The sequence below is a fragment of the Lepidochelys olivacea genome (assembly GCF_965140295.1).
Source record: "Lepidochelys olivacea isolate rLepOli2 genome assembly, chromosome: 10".
Lineage (NCBI taxonomy): Eukaryota > Metazoa > Chordata > Testudines > Cheloniidae > Lepidochelys > Lepidochelys olivacea.
The window spans coordinates 73,128,068-73,146,741 of NC_140420.1; the positions used below are offsets into that span (position 1 = coordinate 73,128,068).

The following is an 18,674-nucleotide window of genomic DNA, read 5'->3' on the forward strand; positions in this document are numbered from 1 at the left end:
TCAAGGACAATAAGTCCTCAGCATCACAGTCTAAAGAGTGGTTTCAGAGGAGCAGCCGGGTTAGTCTGTATCCGCAAAAACGAAGAGGAGGACTTGTGGCACCTTAGAGACTCACCAATTTATTTGAGCATAAGCTTTGGTGAGCTACAGCTCAGTTCGTCGGATGCATAAAGTGGAAAATGCAGTGAGGATGTTTTATATACACAGACCATGAAAAAATGGGTGTTTATCACTTCAAAAGATTTTCTCTCCCCCCACCCCACTCTGCTGCTGGTAATAGCTTATCCAAAGTGATCACTCTCCTTACAATGTGTATGATAATCAAGGTGGGCCATTTCCAGCACAAATCCAGTGTTTAACAAGAACGTCTGAGGAACAGTGGGGGGAGGGGGGGTAGGAAAAAACAAGGGGAAATAGGTTACCTTGCATAATGACTTAGCCACTCCCAGTCTCTATAGTGAGAGCTAAGGAGCAGGGGTGGCTGTAGCTACTGAAGTGTGACAGATGTTTCAGAGAAAGCCAGTCATTTAGTTTGTTTGTTTCTCAAGCAATCCTTCTTGCTGCTCCACGTATTATTAGCCGCCCCCACTTAGAATCATAGAATCATAGAATATCAGGGTTGGAAGGGACCCCAGAAGGCCATCTAGTCCAACCCCCTGCTCAAAGCAGGACCAATTCCCAGTTAAATCATCCCAGCCAGGGCTTTGTCAAGCCTGACCTTAAAAACCTCTAAGGAAGGAAATTCTACCACCTCCCTAGGTAACGCATTCCAGTGTTTCACCACCCTCTTAGTGAAAAAGTTTTTCCTAATATCCAATCTAAACCTCCCCCACTGCAACTTTGCTGCAGATGGGGGCAAACTGAGGCAAAGAATTAAAACAGAGGCCAGCTTTAGAATTCAAGAACTACTCACTGCCAGGGCTGTGCTCTGACCTCCACCCCAGCCCTCTCTTTCTGCTCCGCGTGACCTGTGAACTGTTTTTGTAGCTGTATAACTATGTCCATTAGGGGTAGGATTTGTGCCAACAAGTTATTTTGATTCAACCCCTACCGTGGACACCAGATCATCTATTTAGTGAGTTATAATAGTTTCCCTTCTTGTATGTGAATAAGCTACGCCTTTATAGTGTCCACATTAGATGGGTTGTCCCACTTTGGCTGTATGGGCATCGTAAAAGAAGTGTGGGTAGGCAAGTCCATTCACCTCTCTCTGGTATGTTGCACTGGCATTTCGAATGACATTGGTACTTAGTTTTCAAAGACTCGCCTGATTCCAGGCTACTGGAACTTTAATCTTGTGGAGACTTCCTCTGCGTAGGTCCCTCTATGCTGTGTCCTTTGTTTCCCCTGAAATACTCAGAGCAAAGTTCCCTTGTAAGGCTTCCCTCTAGAACACACCTTGGGGAAGCTGTGACATGAGCGTGGCTGTTTTCTTATTCACCTTAGCCAGTGTAGCGTAATGGGAAATAATTGCCCTGCCCCTCTGCCTCTCACTGCAGGGAGAGACTAAGGCTGCAGTGACTGGGGGAATAACTATTGTCAGTTACTGAGAGTAAAAATGTGGTTCTCTTTGTGAAGTTTAAAGGGACAGCGTCCCCTAGCAAGTTCTGCAGGGATCCCTCCCTACCCTGATGATCCATCACAGACATTAAGGGAGCCCGTGCCCTTGCTGTCACCAGGTGACTTCGTCAGTAAGCCATCCTGGTGCACACTTGACATTGAGTCATGCTTAATATGTATTAACGCTTTCTCTGCTGGACTAGACTGCATGCCTCTCAGCCTCCGTTCTAGAGAAAATATATACTGCTCTTTCAAATGAATGGTATTGCCTGTGATTTTTGGCCAGCTTGGAAAACTGGGGATGGCATGCTACCCTTTGCTAGTGTGGCTTAAAAGTCCCATTGAATCCCTCACTTCATCTGGATGTGCACAGAATAACAACAGCCTGTGGTGCCCATTTCCAGGAGACTGTGGCCTTTCCTCTCAGGCATAAAGCTGGCCTCTCCCAGCCATGCCTCCTGGCTGGATTATTGTAAACCTGCCCTTGATCCAGCTTCTGAAAGCTGTAGGGGCTGCAGAACACAGTGGCACCTCACCCTTCGAGTGGTGTGGGTTTCTATGGTCACTCACCAGGTCTGTACTCTCTCTTGGCTACTTCTTCAGTTGAAAGTGCAACGCAAGGTGTTGCGGGTGAAAATGTTTGAACCCTGGGACCCCGTTACTGTCTCCTTATAGGCAGACGTGTGTCTGCTGCCACTGTCTAGAACTCAGCTTTCCCGGTTCAGTGGCAGACGGTTCTCAGTTGAGAGTCCCCCTCACAGTGCAACAGATCCTCAGCCTGGCCAGCTTCAGATCCCACTGCAGGGCTGTGTCTGGCTTCTGAGTGCTCACTGAGCATTAGCTGGTGCTTTGTCAGTGCTTTTGCTTTTGTTTCCAGTTTGCGGCTGTGAGGCAGAAGAAACAACAGGGGGTGGCTTCGGGGGTCAGTTATGATGGCTGAATGCTTGTATGCTTTAACTTGATTGTGTTGACAAGTCTGGAGTGACAACTTGAATTTATAACACTTCTGGCCCAGAGGATCTCTCCCTGTGGTCCACGGAGCACTCATGGTCTGCTTACGTCTTTCAGGCACTCTGATCTGCGGCTTCTGTCTCAGAGGTGAAGCACCTGTCAGTTTTAGAGTGATTTTTCTTCCAGTCCTGTCCAAGTCTCTCTTAGGGTTTTCAGGGGATTTTTTACCCAAGTAAACTAAAAAAAATCCAAAATAACCCGAGTCTCTCTCTGAACTCTGTGTGGCTGCTTCTTGTCTTCCTTTGCTGGGTGTTTCATTAGTGTAAATTCAGCTGTGATGAAGTAAGAGCAAATGGGGGGGGGGGGTTGCAGGCAGAGGTGTTCTGCGCCAAAAGGAGCCAATGCTACCATTGAAAGAGCTGCTGTAGGATAAATGAGGAATACCCCTTTGGCTGTACACATAGATGCATGGTGATGTGAAATGTGTGGATAATCCCACTTCCTGACACATGCTACTGTTTTTACTGTAAAACAAGAGTAATAATGACTGATAAGTCATGCCCCATTGCCGTTATATTGGGCGTGTGTGGATCTGAAACCTGACACTTCAGAGATGCCTCCTTTTTTATCCATCTAGCTCATTGTTTTAAGACAAGTTAAAGAGACAGTAAGATAGTTTTAGAAAGAGAAAGAGTCAAAAACCTAGAACCAAGATCACCTGGGGCTGGGTGCTCAATAAACAGGGTGACCATCCATCCAATTTTTAAAGGGACAATCCTGGTTTTTGGGACTTTTTCTTATATTGGCACCTTTTTACCCCCACTCCCTGTCCCATTTTTTCACAGTTGCTACCTGGTAACCTTACCCATAAACAGCAAGACAGATACCAAAGGAGACTGAGATAACACATGACAAGTGCTGATCTGGTTGCACCAAGTGCCATTTTCCCATCTGTTGGTTCTTTGGGTTGCATGTTTGAAAGCAACGGAAAGGGGTTTCCCATCACCATCAGTGAAAATAGATCCCAGCATCATGTCCTTGTGAAAGGCAGTTTGACGATTCCCTCTCATTGCCTCACTTTAAGCTACCTCAGCTGCACTTCTGTGTTTAGATTTGTTCCTTTCATACTGATTCTTCACTGATTTTCCCATGTCAGCACTTCAACATAATTCGCTTTTCCTCTCCCAGGCACTAGGCCAAGGTCTCGGTTCCTGTGTCTTCAGGTTACACTTGCAATGAGACAAACACGTATTTGTGACAAGGCAGAAAACTGAGGGCCAAATTCTGCTCTCGTTTACACTGAGGCAGATTGGAGTGGCTCCACTGAAGTCAGTATCTGAATGGCGTAGCCATGTCTGCATGGAGACTTGTAGAGCATTCTCCCACCACTGGTCTAGCACCAGTGCACCTCCATTGATGCAAGCAAAGTTGGGAGATATAGCATAGTTCAGAAGTCAGCATTTTTACCACTGTGTCTTGTAGACCTGCTCTAGACCTCATCAGTGGCTCATCTCCACCAGCACTCCCCTTGGTGCTAGCCCTGTTGGAGCTGCATCAGCCCTACAGCAAGGGTGAGGGAATTTCCCTGAAATGCTCAGCATGGACGCGGTCTCTAGAATTCAGTCTCATGACATTAGCAGGAATTAAGCTCACAGCTATAAAAATAGCATCTGATATTTAGGAAGGTTTTAACACTGAGGCTGTCAAGCTGTGACAACGCAAACAAGTGAGATTTTAAACATTTGTAAGCAAGATTTCAAATGTTTCATTGAGACACATTGCCAGGTCCTTCATCCCAGCAGAGAAATGCATTCACAATTTCCTAATCCCAAAAGAGAGAACCTCACTTGCCATGAGAGTGGGAGTTGACAGGTCTCTCTAATGGCCCCCACTCCAATGTCCTCTCAATCTTGGTCTTTTTCATACCCTGCAGTGACAAGTGCAAAGGCCACTGCTGAAAAGTTGGGCAGGGGGAGATGGACAATCTGCCACTATCAAATGTTCTGACTCCTTACAGTGGGTTGTGAAATGGGATACGTTCGAGCAAGATGTGTCTATGGTAGTGACAAATCTGGGCTTTGGGAGGAGTGGCGTCAGAGGAGGCCTTTAAGTATCTGACCTCAAGCGTCAAAACTATTTCTCTGATCCCCTCACTTCTCCACTGACTTTGGATTTTATTTCTGACTTGTGAGTCAGGTTAGTACTTACGGAAATATAGGACTAAGACAGGTGGTGAGAGCCTAGGATGACCAGATGTCCCGATTTTATAGGAACAGTCCCGATTTTTGGGTCTTTTTCTTATTTCAGCTCCCATTACCCCCCACCCCCGTCCCGATTTTTCACATTTGCTGTCTGGTCACCCTATGAGAACCAGGCATACTGCAGGCCAGCACCCAACAAGCTCTGCAAATCACCTCAACCAGCCTGACCTGCAGAACCCGCTGCTGTCCCAGTCCTAGGCTACGCACAATTCTGCCAGTGCACCTCACTTCACTTCTGATGCCCACTGCTAGTCCATTCCTGGCTCCCCCATTGTTCGGTCCATTCGGTTCACTCCTCATGCACAGCACCCACTGCTGTTCCACAGCTCGCCTTGTCTTGAGCCAGCTGTGCTGTATTGCGATATGCTCCAATGGAGAACAGGGTGAGACAAACCAAATTAATTTTCAAGCCAGAATCACATGTCCAGAAGAAAGGTTCATGTATAAACTGAAGCCCAGCTGAACCATCCACAGTCAGGCTTGCTGGACTCAAGCCGAACTTTCACCAAACAGCATCACACCTGGGCATTGTCCCAACGCAAAATCACAGATCCAAGCACCTACGCATTTTGGGGTGCAGATGGGGATTTCATACTTTAAACCCAAATCTTACAGTTGGCTCCTATCTCTGTAAAGAGCCAAGCCAAAACCCCAAATCTACAGCTAGTCAGAAAAACATCAGTGAAACATTTTTGGTAGGAATTTGCCAATTCACCAATATCAAAAGGCTTTGCAAAGATGGTCTGATTTCAATGAAAACTTATCAAAGAACCCTGCTATTCATAATGGGGTGTTTACCACTAGTACCAATTCCTGTATGCAATGCCCAGCATCTCAGCTAAATTAATTTCATTCTCTGGGGTAACAGAAAGGCCATTTTTTTTCTGATGTGGATTCAACCCATTCCAACAGGTGGATCTGATTTGTCATTTTGTGATGGGGTATGTCGGGGTGGGGGGTGGTATCTGGTTGTGTTAGCAACTGTGAGCAGGACTGTGTTTGCTGTCTGTATAAAATCTCTGTGTGAACCTGTGCCTGTGTCTGTCTGAGAATCTGTGTGTTTTCTGTCTGTGTGTGTATATCTATGTGTCTGCATATTGAGTCTCTGTGTGTGTGTGTGTGTGTGTGTGTAGGTGTGTCTGTGTATGCATGTGTTTGTGTGTCTGTCTGTAAGGCTGTGTGTCTGTGTATGAGTTTATGGCTCTGTTTGTGTAAATCTGTGCCTGAGTGTTTGTGTGTATAAGTGTGTGTGAGTTTCTGTTCCTGCTTCTTACACTGTCTTCTTGGGTGACCATGGCCAAGTCACTTACCTTCCCTGCCCTATCTGTCATAGGGAGATGATCAAATGTACTTGGCTCAAAGGAGGGTGGTGGAACTTAATGAATCAGTATTTGAGATCATCACTTATAACCATGATACATTGTACCTTGATAGAACCTGTTTTCTGGGAATATCAAAGGGCTTGAATTTAGTTTAACAGTCCCCTACCGCCATGGACTATGTAGCTATGATTGTCTCCATTTTCCAAAGGGAAGAAACTGAGGGACAGAGCTAAAATGACTTGCCCAAGGTCACTCAGGAAGTCTGTGGCAGAACTAGCTATAGAGCCACTAAAACGAGGTGAATATTGCAAAAACGATCATTGAGCTTTGTTTGTAATTTTTCAGCCAGTTCGCTTTTACTGTGCCCTTTTTGTATTCATTTTCCATGAATATTCTAGTGAATGAGCTGACTGGCAAGGATGTTTATGGCAACTGTGAATTGTAAGTGGATATTGGAGTATATTTCAAATTCGTAATCCTGAGAATTTGGTCCAGAAAACTGCCTCCAGAGTTCCACTCATCCTAATATGCAACGTGACCTAGTTGTCCAATCAAAGCAGACTGGAACTCGCATATTGAAAACTCACAACACATGGCTTGTGAATAAGCTACAGACTAAGAATCGTTCCCAAAGAAGAGTAAATAAATCATTTCAGAAAAAAAAGTGCCTTTGAGAAAAATCACAGGCTGGTCACAAACAAGTTGTGAATAGAAAATTCTTCAAATAAATTATTCATCATAAACGATTCATTCTACTCTAGAGTCTGAACTATGGGACAATCTTTCCTCCCCATCCTGTGATATATAAATCATGTCACCTTACATTTCTATACAGCACTTCTTGACCAACATAACACCTTCCATAGCCCAAATTCAGCTCCACCACCTCAAAGCGAAAATAAAAGGGCCTAGAGTACTCATCCATGATATAGAACTACCATACAGCTATGCTACTTGGTCACTGGGAAACCTCTCCAAACAGAAGTCAAAGAACCTGAGCTATGAGAATGGAATTGGGAAGCAGGTTAGTGTGCTGTGGGGCTGACAGTAAGATCAAACTGATAACACTTAGATCAATAAGTGAATACAGCGATGCAGCATTAGGAAGCTTTTTACATCAACGTCTGTCCGTATAACTTTAATAGTGGTTGGTCTTTACCATGTGAGGCTGAGAGATTTAAGTCTGGATCAACTGAGCAAGAGTAAAATGGGCTGAATTTCTGATTATTCCTTTTAATTAGCACTGCCCACCTTTTAGTATTTTCCTCTCTGCAGGGCAGTGAAGTGGAGTGGCCCAGGGGTATTGCCCTGCATGTGTTGTCTGTGAGCATGACAAACCTGGAAAAATCTTTTTCCTGTCAGGATCACAGTGTCTAAACAGTAGATTTGCTTGGACAGTCACCACTGGAGAGCTGCCCAGTGACCCAACTGGGAAGAGACAAGCAGCCCTGCAGACCATGTTCATGCTGCATGACGACTTGAACTGTACACTGAGAGGAGATGTGGGGAAAGTATCCAAATGTTAGAGTGCAAAGAGGAAAAGGTGCAGAGTCCAATCATATTTTTAGTATTTATTCACTGGAGAGAAACAAGATTCCCCAGCTCACACCATTGATCCATCAAGCCTGATGTCATGCCAAACCAGTGGTCAACACCTGAGGCTTTAGGTGATGGTGAAGAATAAATGAAATCAGCTCAGGGCCTGGCGCAGTCACCCTGGGCAGCATTTCAGCTGCCCGCCTAGTTCAAGAGAGTGCCACCCAGAATCCTTTATGCCAGCTGTGTGCCTGCTGCAGTGACCATGACTAGCATTGCAGATGTCCTCAAGTTGGGTATCTGCTGCATGTTTCAGCTGGGGAAATGAAACATTTGCCTGAACTCCTTCCATCAGGCCACACCTTGTCCCTCATTTGAGATGCCACCAGGTTGGAGACATAGGGCATAGAGTTCTTCTGCGATTCCCTTATGTGAGAGCAGTCACCAGAACTGGTTTAGATACCCTCAGGCTAGAGATGTAAATGGGAGGATACCTCTCCAACCCCGGATGGGCTTGGATGACTGGCATTCACATACCCTCCAGACTATGAGCTTTAAATCCACCCTCGGGAGAAAAACTTGACAAACGCTGATGAGAAAAAGGGGAAAGCAAGTACAAGAAATATTTACAGGCAGAACCGTTGTTTGTTTTCTCCTGAAGTTATTCTATTAGGTTATTAACCAGCGAGCACTGGAAATAGAACTCTGCACAAGTGGCTCGGGGTGATCATCTGCCATGGATCACATTTTACATTCCCTCTTGTCACATGACTGTAGGGTCAATACAGCTTTGTCCTTAGGGAGCTGGGTTCTTCCACTGACATCATTCCCACTGATTAACCATCTTCTCAGCTTGACACAGCCGCAGCCACAAGGGTCTTCTCCCTCTCCTAATTTCTCAGGATTCCCCTTTCCTGTGTGTTGCAGAGATTTTGGGCAACCATTTATTTGTTTCCCTTTCTAAGCCCTTAATCCAGTTCCTATCTGTATTACAGAGAGTGTGAGGGAGCGTGAATCCCATTTGGGCGGTTTCTTCAAAGGACAAGTGTTTGAAAAGAATGCACAGATTGCACACTAATCTAGACTGCTCTCACACCCTGCGATGAACCCTATTAAAATGGATGCTTGATAAATGCTCTCTGAATGAATCAGCCCTGCCAACCCCTTGACGAGATGAAATAGCAGTTGATTCTCAGACTTGTCAAAGGAATGAAAAAGCTGTTACAGGAGGGATCCCTCCAGTCTGATAATATACAGTGTCCTATGGGAAGCAGGAAACTGCATATGGTGGCATGCTCCAAAGCAACATGTCCCAGATGAGCTGCTCAGAGGATTTGATATTAAGAGGGGGTAAGGATCCAGCTCAGATAAAACAAGGAACCTGTCTCCCAGTTCCCTGAGTTTTCACTCCCAACTTAAATTATTTCTGGAGGTACAGTACACTTTTCTTTTCTGTTGCTTATCCCCTTGGGACTGGTGCAGCTGGGCTGTGGGAGAAAAGAGGCCCGTAAGGGAATTTTTCATTAAAAAAAAATGTCCAGTTGAAAAGCTGAACATTTCAAACAAATCTTTTGAGCAGCTTTAGTACTTATAGAGCACAATCATCTAGTACCTAGGCCATGGGCACAGAAAACTAAGGACAAAAGATGTAAAGCTGTTATTTTGCAATAGGTCTAAGAGAGTTACATGCCCAACTCCTGTTGAGCATCAGTAGGAACTGGGGGCCAATTCCCTGAGAATGCCAGGCTAAAGAAGGAGTGAGCTCGGCAGTCAGCAGATTGGACACTTGTCCTGTTTTTTCGCCCTCTCCCCTGGTAGAATGTTGCATTCGCCTAGGACCCAGCATGAGAAATGTCTTATCTCCGGCTCCCAAGAGTCTGACTTTGGGAAGATCTAGTTTCTGTGTCTCTGGTGAGTGCAGTGGTCTCAGGATTGTGATTGACAAGGCTTAATTTGGGTAATCTAGTCCAGCCCATAATAGGCTGTACCAAATAGTCCCCATGATTTCATTGAGACTATTTGTGGTAAGGTACCACAGTCTGACCTGAAGGTTTTCATAGACTAATACCAGGACCTTGAATTGGAGCCAGCCTTGGGCACAGGAAGCCAGTGGAGACTGTACTGGTGTGATGTGTTCTCCGTGACTCGCCCAGGAGGTGGGCTGCTGTCTGTTGGACAGGATGGAGACTTTTGGTTGGCCTTAACTGACAGCACAAGATAAAAGCAGTTGCAGAAGTCAAGTCTATAAGTGGATCTTGTTAGCCACATCCTCTTCGGAGAGTGAAGCGTGAAGTCTCCTGGCGACCTGGAGATAGAGGAAGGCATTCCTAGCCACCGCTGCTACCTAGTTCTTGAGAAGCAGAGATGTATTTAGTGTGACCCTTAGGCTGTGCACAGCTTTGATGATCTGGGAGCCAGACACCTGTGATGGTGGGTGAGGTTATTATTAATAGAGCTGGTTGGGAATTTTTCTGATGGAAAATGGAGTTTTGGAAAAATCAGAATTTTCTGGGGACAAATTATGATTTTGCTGCAAATTTTTGATTTTCCATTGGGAAAACTGACATGACATATTTCCTTTCAGGTCAGTTTGAATGGTAATGTAATATTTTGGATTGTTGTACTGACCCAAAACATTTATTTTGAGTCAGTTTAACATTAAACTGCATTTCTCTATTGTGGCATGGTGCCTCATGGGAGCTGAAATTTGCATTGCTTGATAACACCATTCTGTCCAGTGGGCTGGGCTCTCTGGCCAGACTACAGCTTCCATGATGCAGTGCAGTCCTCCCTCTGACTAAGCTGTGTGGCACATTGTAGGTGCATGATGGGAGGTGTAATCTAGCCAGGGGTCTAGTCAACATGCTGGTAGCAGAGCAGGCCATGGAATCTGACCATTTCTGCTGAAGTGCTCTTCTGTACATTGTAAAGGATGGGGGCCAGGGCTGACCACTGAGGCACTTAGCCTCTGAGGGCTGGGGAGGATAAAGAGCAGTTACTCATCACTCAACTGGAATCTGCTGGAGAGAAATGATCAGGACCAGGTTGGAGCCATGCTGTCCACCCCAGCCAGGGCTTGTAAATGAGTCAGTGGGCCCTTGGGATCCACTGTCAAAGGCTGAGATTCGGCCTGTATCCATTGCCATGGGATGGTCATCCATCAGGGTCACCAAAGCTATTTTTGTGAATTATTTGTGGCAGTGGCAGACACCATGCAAAAACCTAGCGCTCTGGGCTGTTTTGATGTTAGTTTGAAACTCAGAGTATGAACCCACAGAAACAAACAACCAAAAAAGCACCCTCCTCCATTAAACTAGTCCTTCCCCTTGCCCACGCTGACAACATTCTAGGGACAGGACAGGATGGGATGGGGACTGAGGAAAAAGAGGACTCCAGTGTACGTTCTCAGCCTCTGGATCCCACCTGTAAAACTGGACTAACATGAAGTACTATGAAATCCTCCGGTGAAAGGGGCATCTACAGACACACACTTCTATTTGGAGACTGGCCCAAACCATGATATTCAGATCAGGATTCGGATCCAAATTTCCTCTCTATGAAGCTGTTTGGGTCTGGGATTCCAGCCCATCTGAGGATTTTTTGTTACTACATATGACCATTGGCTGGAAATTTAGCTCCTATGTGACTCTCACTTCTAGTCACTGTTATATGAGCATGGCCAGGTGAAAAAGGGTGTGGCTAGGGAATCCTTGCTCCCCTCTGATCCGCAGCTGCCACATTGGGCCAGTCAAGTGTAAGTTAGAGGGGCATGCTGGGAACTGGGCTGGACTGACCCGTGGCCTACCTTAGGATCAGGGTAGCATAAAGGTGGTTTAAAGATCCTGTGCTGCCCATCCCTGTCTTGCTCCACGTGCAGCTTGTCAGGGTGAGAGGATCAGGCCCTTTATTTGAAGCCTATGGCACTCTGAAGTGGTTAATGCACATGACTTTTAACTGATTCTTTGGACTACCAGAAGAGGGTTGCTCCCCACTTTTGGTTTAGTCACAATGGGGCACCACTCTGAAGAAGGGCATGAGAACCCCTTCCCAAGCGCCCCTAGATGTTGCCATTTTGGATGGTGTGAAGTGTGAGTGTTGTAGCAGCTTTGAGGATCTCTTGATTGTTGAACAATGCTTTGCAAAGAGGAGCTGGGTTTATAAATAATGCATTTCCTTTGTCTTGCAGGAATTCTGGAGGCAGAGGTACAATCAGATCAGCTGTGAACAGCTTACATAGCAAATCTAATAGGTTTGTAAATTAGATTTTGTGTTCATTTGTTTTTGCTCTAAGGCAGCTATTAATCTTCTTCTTCTTCTTCTTCTTTGCTGCATGGTACTCTTCCTATTTAGCAAATGTATCTGTTTCTTTTCCCTTCTGCTTTACATTTCTTAATCATTCTCCCCCCTCTATTCAATGCAATAATTATTTGCAAAAATGACCAAGGATCTGCAAGTTGCAGTGATTGAGAATATGGAAGAGAGTTACTTATTGTACAGAATAAGTCAGCGGGAAAGTTGCCACCTTTGCAATTTTCCACCATGGTATTACAAAAGGGATTTCTTTCTATGACATCAGACTGTCATTCTGTTGCATCATAATGGCACTCAATGACACGGAGACATCACTCCATCACAAAGTCATTCTGTGACACTACAGGCATTCAGTGCCTTCTAGGTCATTTGCAAGATCATCCCATGTCATCACAATATTGTTATGTGCTATAATTGGGTAGCTTGGGTGTCATCGCACTGCATTGTGACATGGCGATGCCACACACTTCATCAAAATACGAAAAGCATCAAGCACAAAAAAAAATCAGTTATTGCTAGGAAGGTTTTCTCCACTCAGTTAACTTTGGCATTTTTTGCATTTTCTAAATTTGCCTTGCAGGAGATCAGATTATGTGGTGAAGTGCAAGATTGATAGCTAGCCTTGTTGGCAGTCTCCGCAGATCATACTTTGCTATTTTGTATATACACACACAGTGACAACTAGCATCTAGAAATATATTCAGCTTGCCTCCCTAAATATTAAGTAGCAGGAGTCCCAAAATATCCTCACATGTGCCTGAGATCTCCCGTCAATCATTCCCCATCTGTACCTGAAGCAAACAAGCCTCCTCTCAACTGGCAGTGAATTGCCAAGGTGGCCCACGGAGAGCAGCCATCATTCCAGGAGGAATGGAATCAACACAGCACTGCTGTACCACACATTGCACCATTGTGAATGGACACAGCCTTATGTCATGATGCCCTCAGCAGCCGTAGCTCACTGTCAGGACAGTTTTACATGGTACATTCAAAAGCATCCCTTTCTACTCTCACCCCATGTCTCCTAGAGGTGCTCTCTAGAGGTAATTCCTCTCCCTCTGGGGTGTTTATCTGCCTGGTGTAAATCTCTTTATTTGCCAACTCTCTCCCTGCTGAGAGTGGCCTCTTGCAATGAGGAGGGACATTCTGCTTAGCTGGCAGCAAACACTCTGGCTGTGAATTTTTCAGTGTACTCTGGAGTGTGAAGGGTTTTTCTGGGCTGCACACACATGCTCTGCTTCCTGAGAAGCCTCTCGGTTATTCTTTTTGGAGGGAGGTTCGCAGACATAAAGCATGCAGCGGTTCCCATCATTTAGGCCACTTGATGCAAATTGAATTGAAATGTTGGGGCCTTGATTGTTTTGCTGATTCAGTGATTAAATTTGGGGTCTCACAATGATCATCTCCAGAGCTGCAACACCTGGGTACCTGACTGCTCTCTGGCCCTCCCCGACCAGTCATTTGCCAGGGTCTGGTGCCCTAGCACAAAGTAGATGCCATGAAATTTCATTGTTCTCCTCTGAAGGAAACAAAAGTTATCAAAGAGCCCTGCTGTTTGTAATGGGGCATTTGCCAGTAGTACCGATCCCCAGCATCTCAGCTAAATTCATTTCTCTTGCTGGGGTGAAGTAAAGAGCACGTTTTTCTGATGTGAATTTAACCCACCACAAGGGGTGGATCTGATTTGTCATTTGTGAGACGGGCATGCGTGTGGGTGGATGTGTATCTGGTTGTGTCATCATCTGTAAGCATGACTGTGTTTGCTGTCTGTGTATAGAATCTCCGCGTGTGAATCCGTGCCTGTGGCTGTCTAAGTCTCTCTGAGAATCTCTGTGTGTTTTTTGTTTGTGTGAGAGCCTGTATATCTGTGTGTCTGCCTGTTGAGTCTGTGTGTGTATCAGTCTGTCTGTGTTTGTGTGTCTGTCTGTAAATCTGTGTGTATTTGTGTAAGTCTGTGTCTGTGTTTGTGTGTGTGTGTAGCAGAGAATAAATAGGCTTTCCTTCCCTGCTCAGGTAATAACCGCAATTTTGCTTTTCTACAGAAGTTTGAATCCCAGCCACCTCAGAGCGATTAGAGATGCCATTGGGAAGCTAACGGATCATGTCTCTCCCCCTCTCTCTGTCTCTCTTTTCTCTAGAGCTGAAGTAGTAATAAATGGCTCTTCATCTCCAGCTGTTGTTGACAGAAGTAATGAAAGCATTAAGCACATTAAACCAGCTTCATTCCGATGGAGACACAACCAGACACTCTCTTTGAAGATCAGGTACTGGTAATTACCTATAGGACAAGAGACAGATTTGGTCCTCCCCAGTGCAAGCTGGCAAATTGCCTCTGTATATCATCTAAAGAAGTCAAGAAAGAAATAAAATGTTTATCTCCTGCTGGGCTAGCCTTCATACCTGTAAGCGATCACTTGGAAACGAATTCCCAGCTCAGCCACGTCGCGTTAACAGAGCAACACACGCTTGAGCCTCCGCTCTTGGAGACAAGCAGAGGCCAGAGGGCGCTGCAGATTCACCATGATCAGCCACTCATGGGGGGAAGGAAATCTGCCACCTTGTGCATAAATACAGTGACCCCTGCTGGCGGAGAGGAGACCGGCAGTGATGGGCTTGTTAAGGACCTCCTCCGATGGAAAGGGGGGCATGGGAGATGCAGACATTAAGATGGGGCACCATTTTATAGCACACATGCGGTAGCAGGTGGGAAAAGGTGCCAAAGTCTGAGTTGCTCCTGAAGGCTGTCAGTCTCTCTGCAGCCAGGCTGTGGAGCATAAACAGGCAGGAGGAGGGAGCTTTGCAGTCATAGGTCGTGCTGCAAGCTTTCCCTATATCTGTTTTATTTCCTTTCCCAAGGAAACAGATCTTGAAGTTCCTGGATGCGGAGAAAGACATCTCAGTGCTGAAGGGGACCCTGAAGCCCGGGGACGTCATCCACTACGTCTTTGACCGGGACAGCACTATGAATGTCTCACAGAACCTCTATGAGCTGCTGCCAAGGACCTCGCCCCTGAAGGGCAAGCACTTCCGGACCTGCGCCATAGTGGGCAACTCAGGGATCCTGTTGAACAGTGGCTGCGGGAGAGAAATCGATGCTCACAGCTTCGTAATCAGGTAGTGAGGGGTCAGAGAGGCCAAGCCTCCCATACAGCAGGGCTCGTACTCCCTCCCACAAAACACACAGGGATCCAGGGATGGGACCCCCAGGCTCCAAGCCAGGCAACTGGGCCAGAGCCTTTCCTGTCACTGGGGGACTGACAGAGTGCCGCGTATTCCGACCCCCGCTCCTCCACCCTCACTTCCCCTTTCTACGGTGTGCCCTAAGGAGTGCAGGGAGCCCCCTTGTCAGGACGGGAAGGATGGGCACTGAACAAAATCCAACGGGGAGTGTTTAATATGAGTTCAAAGAGCTGGAAACAGTCGGCAAAGGAGCCAGAGCTGTGATGTACCCAGAGTACTTCAGAAGGGGGCCTTGCACAACATCACAAGCCTGCCCGCCACAACCTGACGCACTCCACAAGCACGCACTGTCACACACACACTCCATCCACATAAACGCCCTTCAAGTCATGAACACCTCCACCATCACCCTCCCATACCCCCACAGACACACACGTCCTTCTCACACACCCACCACTCACACCCTACACACACTGTGCCCCGGCCACCCTACAAACCCACACATCTTCTCATATACACCACTCTCTTCCCACAACACGCTCTGCCCCCACTCCTTGGCAGAGCACTGATGACACACACCCCTGCCAAACCGCCTGGATGCAAGCAAACCCTATCCTACACACCCCTACAGACACATACATAATTCCTATACAAACACCCTCTACCTTCTCCAGCTGTCACCTTCACACTCTCCACAGACACCTCAACTCAATCCTTCCTCACATGCATCACTCCCACCCCAATACACACTCTGTTCTTACGCATAAACACACTCACACATACACAAGCTACCATGTGCACACAGATGTACCACTCCCTCTGCCCCTCCAGAAACTCATACCATCCCTACACAAACCAAACATTTACCATACCCTCGCCTCTCACACACACACACTAAATTGTCAAAATAACACCTGCAGTAGCAAAGAGAGAGAAGGAAAAGATCCTGCCTCTTTATCCCTCAAGCCTATGCAGATGTGTTAGCTGAGGAGCTGTGCATGTCTGCTGGTGATTTATGTCTGTGCAGACATTTGCTTTCTGGCAAGTCTATTATGGAGACAGCCCAATCTGTCAGTGGCTTATAAAGGCGTGGGAATGAAGATAATGCCACCTCTGCCCTCTGGATGAACACAGCCAACCCAACCTTTCTGTGGGTCAGAGTGGAACCCAGGGCCTCTCTCTGATCTTTGGGGAATGGTCCCCGGGTAGTTTGCTTGCAGCTTGAAATGAAACAAAAGCCAGCCTAGAAAACAAAGGCCGTCGTGGTCACAGTAAGGGTTAGGCCAGTGGTCTTATGGCAGTGATGGTGACAACTGTCCTAGGCAAGGTCTACACTAGGAACGAGTATAGTAAGGTTGACTGATGGGGTGATTTTTTTGCAACATTTCTATGACTAAAGTCCTAGTGTAGACGCAGTTACATAAAAGTGCTTTTGCCGCATAACTTATTTTGCTCAGGGAACCAGAATAAACTCTACTGGCAAAAGCTCTTTTCGCTGGAACGAACTGAATGTACACTAGGAGGGTTTGCCGGTACAACTAAACCGGCATAACCATGCCAGCCAGCCGTTTTCAATGTAGACTAGGCGTCAGCAGAGATGGTGACAAGGAGAGCTGGCTCCTGCATTCCTGGGCACACAGATTGCCATGTCTTTGGCTTTCAGTCCCTGTATTTCCTTTGAGTTTATTAGCCATTAAGGCAGCATGTCCTAACGATTAGAGCAAGGACCTAGGAATCAGGACCCTTGTATCCTATTTCTCACTATGCATACCCTTGAGTAAGTCACTTAGACTGATAGACTTTAAGGTCAGAAGGGACCATTGTGATCATCTAGTCTGACCTCCTGCACATTGCAGGCCACAGAACCTCGCTCACCTACTCCTGTAATAGACCCCTAACCTCTGACTGAGTTAGTGCAGTCCTCAAATCATGGTTTAAAGACCTTAAGTTACAGAGAATTCACCACTTACACTAGTTTAAACTGGAAGTGACTTGTACCCCATACTGCAGAGGAAAGCAACAAAAACACAGGGTCTCTGCCAATCTGACCCAGGGAGAAATTCCTTACCAAGTCCAAATCTAGTGATCAATTAGACAGGGAGCACGTGGGTAAGACCCACCAGGCAGATACCTGGGAAAGAATTCTCTGTAGTAACTCAGAGCCCTCCCCATCTAGTGTCCTGTCTTCAGCCATTGGGGATTTTTGCTACTGGTAGTTGCTAATGGGACACATGCCATTGTAGGCAGTTCCATCATTCCAGTCTCTCCATGAATTTATCAAGCTCATTCTTGAAGCCAGTTAGGTTTTTTGCCCCACTGCTCCCCTTGGAAACCTGTTCCAGAACTTCACTCCTCTGATGGTTACAAACCTTCCCCTAATTTCCGGCCTAACCTTGTTGATGGCCAGTTTATAAGTATTTGTTCTTGTGTCCACATTGGCACTTAACTTAAATAACTCCTCTCCCTCCCTTGTATTTATCCTGCTGATATATTTATAGAGAGCAATAATTTCTCCCCTCAGCCTCCTTTTGGGTAGGCTAAACAAGACAAGCTCATTGAGTCTCCTTTCATAAGGTAGGTTTCCAATTCCTCAGATCATCCTAGTAGCCCTTCTCTGCACCTGTTCCAGTTTGAATTCATCTTTCTTAAACATAGATTAGAATTGCACACAGTATTCCAGATGAGGTCTCACCAATGCCTCGGATAATGGTACTAACATTTCACTATCTCTTCTGGAAATACTTCACCTGATGCATCCTAGGACTATATAGCCTTTTTCACGGCCACATCACATTGACAGCTCATAGTCATCCTGTGATCAATCAATACACCCAGGTCTTTCTCCTCCTCTGTCACTCCCAACTGATAAGTCCCTAGGTTATAGTAAAATTCTTGTTGTTAATCCCTAAATGCATGACCTTGCACTTTGCACTATTAAATTTCATCCCATTTCTATTACTCTAGTTTACAAGGTCATTCAGATCTTCTTGTATGATATTCCGGTCCTCTTCCGTACTGGCAATATCTCCCAACTTTGTGTCATGCGCAAATTTTATTAGCACACTCCAACTTTATGTGCCAAGGTCAGTAATAAAAATGTTAAATAAAACTGGTCCCAAGACTCCACTAGTAACCTCTCTCCAGCCAGACAGTTCACCTTTCAAGTCAACCTGTTGTAGTCTCCCCTTTAACCAATTCTTTATCCACCTTTCAATTCTCATAGTAATCCCCATCTTCTCCAATTTAACTAATTTTCCATGTGGAACTGTATCAAATGCCTTACTGAAATCCAATTAGATTAGATGTACTGCATTTCCTTTGTCCAAAAATATCAATCTTCTCAAAGTAGGAGATCAGGTTGGTCTGGCATGATCTACCTTTTGTAAAACCATGTTGTATTTTATCCCAGTTACCGTGCACCTCTATGTCCTTAACTACTTTCTCTTTCAAAATTTGTTCCAAGACCTTGCATACAATTGAGGTCAAATTAACAGGCCTGTGGTTTCCTTGATCACTTTTTTCCCCTTTCTTAAAAATAGGAACTATATTAGCA

General features: G+C 45.8%; 1 protein-coding gene across 2 annotated transcripts in view; it reads left to right on the forward strand.

Annotated features, from left to right (window-relative positions):
- ST8SIA2 (ST8 alpha-N-acetyl-neuraminide alpha-2,8-sialyltransferase 2) overlaps positions 1-18,674 on the forward strand; it is a 40,688-nt gene that overhangs the window by 3,917 nt on the left and 18,097 nt on the right. For both annotated transcript variants that reach the window (XM_084641204.1, XM_084641203.1), the window contains exons 2-4: positions 11,817-11,879; positions 14,080-14,205; positions 14,798-15,055. In XM_084641204.1, coding sequence (XP_084497330.1) covers positions 11,817-11,879; positions 14,080-14,205; positions 14,798-15,055 — 447 coding nt within the window. The remainder of the gene's footprint in view (positions 1-11,816; positions 11,880-14,079; positions 14,206-14,797; positions 15,056-18,674) is intronic.